General features: G+C 51.7%; 1 protein-coding gene across 1 annotated transcript; it reads left to right on the top strand.

Moving 5' to 3' along the window:
- Nucleotides 1-6,707: 6,707 nt before the first annotated feature.
- On the top strand, nt 6,708-8,704 carry LOC123383270 (heat shock transcription factor, X-linked member 3-like). Its single transcript, XM_045050359.1, has 2 exons — nt 6,708-7,312; nt 8,000-8,704. Exons 1-2 carry the CDS (start codon nt 6,815-6,817, stop codon nt 8,588-8,590), a joined length of 1,089 nt encoding a protein of 362 aa, XP_044906294.1. The 5' UTR covers nt 6,708-6,814; the 3' UTR covers nt 8,591-8,704.
- Nucleotides 8,705-9,069: the final 365 nt, after the last annotated feature.

The raw sequence follows: 9,069 nt of genomic DNA, 5'->3' as shown, positions 1-9,069 counted from the left end.
CTTTACCTGGGGGCAAGAAAAAAGGACTCTTTGTTGGGGCCTATCTGTGCCGGAGCAACTAACGAGCATTAACATTTTGAAGAGACCAATGCAGGAAGTGGGGGAAACAAATAAAAGGGAAGGCAACCATCTGAGACCCTATCCTGAACACAATTTGACCCGGTGGCAAGAAACCAGGACTACCGGTGCGTGTCTACCTGAGCAGGACCAACTAACCAGCAGGACCAGCTGGAAGAGACCAAAGCGGGAAGCATGGGGGGAGAAAATAATAGGGGGGGCCACAAACTGAAACCCTACTCGGAGGAGAACTTGACCTGGGGCAAGAAGAAAACAGGACTCTTCTGGGGGCCTATCTGAGCAGGAGTAACCAACCAGCAGGAAATATTGGATTAAACCAAAGGAGGAAGCGGGGGGGGGGGGCAGGAATAAATGGGGAAGCTACAAACTGAGACCCTACTCTGCAGAAAACTTGACCTAGAGGGCAAGAAAATAGGACATTTTCTTGGGGCCTATCGGAAGACAACCAACTAACCAGCAGATACAGTTGGAACATACCAAAGCAGGCAGAGGGGGGTGGCATGAATAGAAGGGGTACAACCAACAGAGACCATACTCTGAGGATAACTTCATCTAGGGGTCATGAGAAATGGACTCTTTGTTGCGGCCCATCTGAGAAGAACCAACTAACCAGCAGATACAGTTGGAACAGACCAATGCGGCAGGTGTTTGGTGGAGGCAATCAAAGGGGGTCTACGAACTGAGGACCTACTGTGAGATCAACTTGACCTAGTGGGAAAAAAAAACAGGACTCTTTTTTTGGGCCCATCTGAGCAGGACCAACTAACCAGCAGGAACAGTTGGAAGAGACCAAAGCTGGAAGTGTGTGAGGGGGTGCAGGGATAAAAAGGGGCTCCCAGTTGAAACCCTACTCTGAGGACAAACTGACATGGGGGCAAGAAAACAAGACTCTTTGTTGGAGTCTATCTGAACAGGACCAACTAACCAGCAGGAACCTTTGGAGCAGATCAAAGCTGGAAGTGAGGGGAGGCATCAATAAAAGTGGGGCGACCAACTGAGACCCTACTCTGAGGACCATTTGACCTGGAGCAAGAAAACAGAACTCTTTGTTGGGGCTTACCTGACCAGGAACAACTAACCGGCAGGAGCAGTTGGAAGAGACCAGGAAGTGGGGAGGGCAGGTATACAAGAGGGCCTACCAACTGAGACCCTGCTCTGAGGATAACTTGATCTGGGGGCGTGAAAACAGGACTCTTTGTTGGGGCCTATCTTAGCAGGACCAATGAACCAATAGCAGCAGTTGTGAGAGACCAAAGCAGGATGTGGGGAGGCAGGAGAAAAAGGGAGGCAACCAACTGAGACCCTACTCTGAGGACAAATTGACCTAGGGGGCAAGAAAACAGGACTCTTGTTTCGGGCCTACATGAGCAGGACCAACTCACCAGCAGGAACCATTACGAGAGAAGAAATGAGGAAGTGTGTGTAAGGGGTTGGCAGGAACAAAAAGGGGGCTACCGACAGAAACCCTACTTTGAGGACAACATGACATAAGGACATGAAAATAGGACTGATTGTTGCGGCCTACCTGAGTTGGACCAACCTAGCAAGAACTGTTGGCCCAGGAAGAAAGGGGGGGGGGGCTAACAACTAAGACCTTACTCTGGGGACAACTTGACCTAGGGGGCAAGTAAAGAGGACTCTTTGTTGGGCCTTATCTGAGCAAGACCAACTAACCAGCAGGAATAGGTGGAAGAGACCAAAGCAGGAAGTGGGGGAGAGAGAATAAAAGGGGGGCTACAAACTGAAACGCTACTCTGAAGACAACTTGACATGGGGGTAAGAAAACGGGACTCTTTGTTGGGACTATCTGAGGAGGACCAGCTCACCAGTAGGAACAGTTGTTAGACAGCTAAGCAGAAAGTGTGCAGAGGAGGTAGGAATAAAAGGGGGCCTACAAACTGAGACCCTACTCTGAGGACAACTTGGCCTAGGGGGCAAGGAAACCGGACTCTTTGCTGCAGCCTATCTAACAAGGCCCAACTAATCAGCAGGAACAGTTGGAGAAGACAAGAGCTTGAAGCGGGGTGGCAGCATTAAAGTGGGGCTACCAACTAAGGCCCTACTCTGAGGACCATGTAACCTGGGGCCAAGAAAACAGGACTCTTTGTTGGGGCCTATCTGAGCAGGACCAAGTTACCAAAGTAGTTGGAAGAGACCAAAGGGGGAAGTGTGTGGGGGCAGGAATAAAAGGGGGACTACCAACGGAAACACACCTCTGAGGAAAACATGCCCTGGGGGCAAGGAAACAGGAATTTGGGGGGGGTGGGGGTTCTGAGTAGGACCAACTACCTAGAGGGAACAGTTGGAAGCGACCAAAGCAGGCATTGTGTGGGTGAGGCAGCAGGAATAAAAGTGGGGCTGCCAACTGAAACCCTACTTTGAGGACAAATTGACCAGGGGGCAAGAAAATAGGAGTCTTTATTGGGGTCTACCTGAGCAGGACCTAGTAAGCAGCATGAACTGTTGGAAGAGACCAAAGCAGGAAGTAGGGGGTGCAGGAATAAAAGGGGACGCCAACAACTAAGACCTTGCTCTGGGGACAATTTGACCTAGGGGGCAAGTAATTAGGACTCTCTGTTGGGCGTATCTGCGCAGGACCAACTAAGCAGCAGGAATAGTTGGAAGGGAGGGAAGCGGGAAGTGTGGGAGAGGGAATAAAAGAGGGCCTACCAACTGAAACCCTACTCCGAGGACAACTTGACTTGGGGGCAAGAAAATAGGACACTTTGTAGGGACCATCTGAGGAGGACCAACTCACCAGTAGGAACAGGTGTTAGACAGCTAAGCAGAAAGTGTGCGGAGGGGGTAGGAATAAAAAGGGGGCTACTTACTGATATGCTTCTCTGAAGACAGTGTGACCTAGGGGGCAAAAAACAGGGCTCCTTCCTGGGGCCTATCTTAGAAGGATCAACTAACTAGCTTGAGCAGTTGAAGAGACCACCTAGGGAAGTGTTGGGTGGAACAGGAATAAAACTGGGGCACCCAAAGGAAACCCTTCTCTGAGGGAAACTGGGCCTCAGGGGCAAGAAAAGAGGACTCTTTCTTGGGGCCCATCTGAGTAGGACCAACTAACCATCAGGAATAGTTGTAAGAGACCAAAGCAGAAAGTGGGAGAAGGCAGAAATAAAAGGGGGGCTATCATCTGAGACTCTACTCTGAGGACAACTTGACCTAGGGGGCAAAAAAAAGAGGAATCTTTGTTTGGGCCTACATGAGCAGGACCAACTAACCAAGAGGAACAGTTGGAAGAGACCAAAGCAGGAAGTGTGTGCTGGGCAGGAATGCAAAGGGGGCTTCCAACTGAAAATCCACTCTGAGAACAACTAGCCCTGGGGGCACAGAAACAGGACTTTTTCTTGGGGCCTATCTGATCAGGACTAACTAACAAGCAGGAACACTTGGAAAAGAACAAAGCATGAAGTGTGGGGGGGGCGGTAGGAACAAAAGGGGTACTTCCAACTGAAACCCTACTCTGAGGAGAGATTGATCTGGGACAAGAAAATAGGACTGCTTGTTGGGGCCTTTCTGAGCAGGACCAACTACCCATCAGGAACAGTTGTTAGAGACCAAAGCAGAATGTGGGGAGGCAGGAATAAAAGGGGGGGCTACCAACTGAGACCATACTCTGGGGAATACATGACCTAGGCGGGGGGGGGGGGGGAAGAAACAGGACTCTCTCTTTGGGGCTATCTGTGAAGGACCAACTAAATAGCAGGAACAGTTGGAAGAGACCAAAGCAGGAAGTGGGGAGGCAGGAACAAAAGTGGACACCAACTGAGATCCTACTCTATGGACAAGGTGATCTACGGGGCAAGAAACCAGGGCTCTTCCTTCTGGCCTGAGCGGTACTATCTAATAAGCAGGAAGAGTTGGAAAACAGCAAAGCAGGAAGTGTGGGGCAAAGGCAGCAGGAATAAAAGGGGGCTACCAACTGAAACCCTACTCTGAGGGCCACTTTACCTGTGGGCAAGAAAATAGGAGTCATTGTTGGGGACTATCTGAGCAGGACCAACTAACCAGCAGGAACAGTTGGAATAGACCAAACCAGGAAGTGTGTGTGTGTGTGTGTGTGTGTGTGTGTGTGTGTGTGTGGTGGGGGGGAGTGGTAGGAATAGAAAGGAGGCTACCATCTGAAATCCTACTCTGAGATCAGGTTGACCTAGGGGAATGAAAATAGGACTCACAGTTGGAGACTTTCTGAGCAGGACCAACCAACCAGCAGGAACAGTTCGAAAACACCAAAGCAGGAAGCGTGGGGTGGGTGGTAGGAACAAAAGGGGGTCCACCAACTGACTCCCAACTCTGATGACAACTTGACCTGGGAGAAAGAAAAGAGGACTCTTTGTTGGGCCCTATCTGAGCAGGACCAACTAACCAGCAGGAATAGTTGGAAGACACAAATTGGGAAGTGCGGGAGAGGGAATGAAAGGGGGGGGCTACAAACTGAAACCCTATTCTGAGGACAACTTGACCTGGGTGCACGGAAACAGGAGTCTTTCTTGGGGACTATCTGAGGAGGAACAACTCACCAGCAGGACCAGGTGTTAGCTAAGCAGAAAGTGTGGGGAGGGGTAGGAATAAAAGCGGAGGCTACCAACTGAGACCGTATTCTGAGGACAACTTGACTTAGGGGGAAGAAAATTGGACTATTTGTTGGGGCCTACCTAAGCAGGAGCAACTCACCAGCAGGAACAGTGGAGCAGACCAAAGCGGGAAGTGGGGGAGGGGCAGAAATAGAAGTGGGGCGACCAACTAGGAATGTACTCTGAGGACAATTTGACCTGGGGCAAGAAAACAGGACCCTTTGTTGGGGCCTATCTGAGCAGCACCAACTAACCAGTGGGACAGTTGGAAGAGACCAAAGCAGGAAGTTAGTTAATGGGTCCGGAATAAAAGGGTGGGCTAGCAACTGAGGCCCTACTCTGGGGACAATTTGACCTAGGGGACAAGACAAGAAAATGGGACCCTTTCTTGGGGCTTAGGTGAGCAGGAGCAACTAACCTGCAGGAGCAATTGGGGGAGACCAACGTGGGAAGTGTGGGGGTGCAGCAATAAAAGGGGGGCTACCAACTGAGACTCTACTCTGAGGACAACTTGACTTAGAGGGCAATTAAACAGGACTCTTTGTTGGGGCCTATCTGAGCAGGACCAACTAACCAGCAGGAACAGTGGAAGAGATCAAACCAAGAAGTGGTGGGGGGGCCAGGAATAAAATGGGGCTACCAACTGAGACCCTACTCTGAGGACAACTTATTGTAGGGGGCAAGAAAACAGGACTCTTTGTTGGGACCTGTCTGAGCAGTAACAACTAACCAGCAGGAATCTTTCGAGGAGACAAAAGCAGTAAGTTGTGGGAAGGGCGACAGGGATAAATGGGGGGCTACCGATTGAAACCCTATTCTGAGGACAACTTGACCTAGGGGCACGAAAACAGGACTCTTTGTTGGGGCCTATCTGAGCAGGAGCAACTAACAAGCCCGAACAATGGAAGAGATCAAACCATGAAGTGGGGGGGGGGGGTGACAGGAATAAAAGGGGAGGCTACCAACTGAGACCCTACTCTGGGGACAACCTGACCTAGGGGGCAAGAAAATCGGAGTCTCTTTTGGGGTCTATGCGCAGGAGCAACTAACCAGCAGGAACAGTTGGAAGAGACCAAAGCGGTGAGTGTGGGGGGGCATCAGGAATAAATGGGGGGCTACCAACTGAAACCCTGCCCTGAGGACAACTTGACCTGGAGGAAGAAAATAGGACTCTTTGCTGGGGCCTATATGCGTAGGAGCAACTAACCAGCAGGAATACGTGGAAGAGGCCAAAGCAGGAAGTGGGGGGGGGCAGGAATAAAAGGGGGGCTCATCAACTGAGACCCTACTCTGGGGACAACTTGAACCAGGGGACAAGAAAATAGGACCCTTTGTTGGGGCCTATCTGAGCAGGACCAACTAACTAGCAGGAACAGTTGGAAGAGACCAAAAAGGGAATTGTGTGGGGGCAGCATAAAAGGGGGCCTGAGACCCTACCCTGAGGACAACTTGACACAGGGGGCATGAAAACAGGACTTTTTGTTGGGGCCTTTCTGAGCAGTACCAAGTAACCAGCAGGAAATTTTGGAAGAGACCAAAGCAGTAAGTATGGGGGGGGGAGGGCAGGTAGGAATAAACGGGGGCTACCAAGTAAGACTAGGACAAGTCCTCTAGGGATTGCCATCTTCTGAGAGGTACCGACCCCAAGGGTCCATCTGACCCAGGCAGTCTTGGGGGCAGCCCAAGCCAGGACTAACCAGGGCCTGGCTCTTGACCAAATCTGAGAGACCAGCAACTTGTCTCCCCCATCCCTGGAGTGGGAGTGGACCTTGGATCATGGTTTCTCTTCCCATCCAGGGCCTGGTCCCATGAAACAATGTTCCTTCCTGGCTGCAGACAGGAGCCCTTCCTGGGAACTCAAACCAGATGTTTGCATATACTTTTGGAAAAGAGAGAAGCTGGGGGCCCTGTGCCCATCCCCTCCCCCACACTTGGCCAGTGCTGCCTTGCCAGATCAGCTGTGAGCCACCTTTGTGACATCACATGACAAATAAAGAGGCGATGACTTAGGTAGCTGGTTGCCTCACTACGAGATTCTAGAATTTTGTGGACGGGATATATTGGGCATCCCCATACTGACCGAAGGCATTTGCGACTTGAGAGGTCAGTGAGACATTCTCATGGCAAAAGTGCTCTTGGTCTAGACTAGCTCCATGGCTAGTCAGAGTGCTAAGGAGATACCCAAAGGGAAGCTGGCCCCATCTGATGATGGAGAGCCAGCACCAGAATTACCATCTAGTTCATCCCAGGATCCAAATTTGGATTCCGGGGAGATTTTGGTGATGAATAGGGACCAAGCAGTGATCCAAGATCCAGGCCCCCAAGACAACCCACAACCACAGGCCCCAAACCAAGGCGCCGCCAACGTGGGAGAAAACAACAGTATTCTTGGGCTCTCCTTCCCAAGAAAGCTTTGGATGATCCTGGAGGACAACACCTTCACGTCCGTGCGCTGGAACGATGCCGGGGACACCGTGATCATCGACGAAGACCTTTTCCAGAGGGAGGTTCTTCACCGCAGAGGCGCGGAGAGAATCTTTGAAACTGACAGCTTGAAGACTTTCATCCGCCTGCTGAACCTGTACGGCTTCAGCAAAATACGCGCAACCAACCCTCGGGGGACTCAGTCCCCAGGGAATAAGAGAATGCTGGTAAGTAGAAAGTCCTTGGTTTCCCATGTTTTCTGTCTTTTCAGCACCTTCCTAGTAGACCCGAGATGAATGATCTACTGAAAGGGTTTAATTTCCGAGGACAACTTTCTTTCTCGAGAGACATTATGGAGAGATGAGAAAGTCTAGGCTTTCCTATTAACCTACAACCCCCTTAGATGGAGTGTGCAGGTATGACTAAACATTCAGAGGCCAGGTAACGTCAAATAGGTATGTGAATCCCTTCAACTGGGCTTTATGTGTCTTTATTCAGTGAGTTTAGTTAGGTCCCAGGGCATAGTGAGCCTTGTAGACAACTTAAAAGGAACTTTTCTCCATAGTGGAACCAGACCATTATGACTGCTGTGGGAGGGGCCGGGGGCAGGGAGTGGTGGTGGGGGGATCCAGGGGCAGGGAGTGGGGGGGGGGGTAAGGGGGGAGGGGGAATGGGAGGAGGAGGGGGAGGGGGGAGAAGAAGAGGAAGGAGAGAGGTGGAAGGGGATTGTGGGGGGAAGAGGAGGGAGAGGGAGGCAAGGGGGAGGATGGGGGAGAAGGGGAGGAAGAAGGGGGAGGGGGAGGGGAGGGGGAGGGGAGGGAGAAGAGGGAAAGGAGGTGGCAGTCTCGGCGGCAGCAGACACAAATCTTCCCTCCCAGAATGACTAAAATGATGAATCTCGCATCTCGTTTCAGATTTACCGCAACGCCAACTTTCAGAGAGACAAGCCTTTCCTGCTCAGGAACATTCAGAGGAAAAGTGACCTGAGAGTCACCACCACCTGGCTAGGCACCAGTGCACCAACTCCAAAGAGAAAGAAGCCGGTGGCAGCAACAAGACAGTCCCCACGAATCCATCACGAGGAACCCGCCAACGACGACAAGACGGTCCTCGGCGCAGCCCCAAATGCTCAGGGTCCCAGCAGCAGCCAGCCCTTCGCCTTCTCTGGCATTTGGTCTCTGAGCAGCGCAGCCGGGTATGCCATGGCAACTCATGGCCCGAGTGAGCCAGGTGGCCTGAGTGGGGAGGGCACCTCCAGGAACATGATGTTTGTGCCCCTGGCTACTGCCAGAAGGGATGACACAGGGGAACTGCCCGTCAGCCCCCCAGTTTACCCCGACTATGGTACAGTGATGTCTCTGTATAACACCTGTTATTCCATCCTGCTGGCAGCCCTGTCAGTCATGTCCCCAAATGAGGCCCCCAGTGAGAACGAGGAGCAGGAGGGCTCCTCAGATTACAAGTGTGCCCTCTGTGAACATTTCAAGGAAAATCCAGGTCCCTAGGCTCACAGGCCACTGATGACAGCTAAAAAGTCACCACTGTAACCATCAATCTATTTTCGGCTTTAATGGAAACAAACACAACTCCGCGGGAGTAAATAAACAGTCTGACTAGAATGGCGAATCTGTGTTCTTTCTCACGTATGATGCTACACACACCTTATGCGATAAGCCCGGGGAGGCTGGGAATCCTGGCCTGAGACAGGTTCTGGCCCCCTACTGTCCTCTGTCCTTCGAAGCGGCAGCGTTTTTGCAGCCTCAGCCAAGGACCTGGCTAGGGAGCATGGAGGAGGCAAGCCCAGGAAGATCTGGTCCCCTGAGCCTCGCCCGCGGGTCAGGAGACAGAACCGCCTCACTCCTGACCTTGGGGGTGTCACCTCGTATCATTCGTGTGTTTGAAACAGGAGGGCTTTTCCTCACGGGTGCCCCTGTGATGCCGGGAAGTTTCTGATCAGCAGAAACTTCTGATCAGCGCTTCTGAG

The sequence above is a fragment of the Felis catus genome, chromosome X (assembly GCF_018350175.1).
Source record: "Felis catus isolate Fca126 chromosome X, F.catus_Fca126_mat1.0, whole genome shotgun sequence".
Taxonomy (NCBI): Eukaryota; Metazoa; Chordata; class Mammalia; order Carnivora; family Felidae; genus Felis; species Felis catus.
The sequence above is the reverse complement of the archived record's forward strand: the minus strand, read 5'-3'. Positions and strand labels throughout refer to the sequence as shown.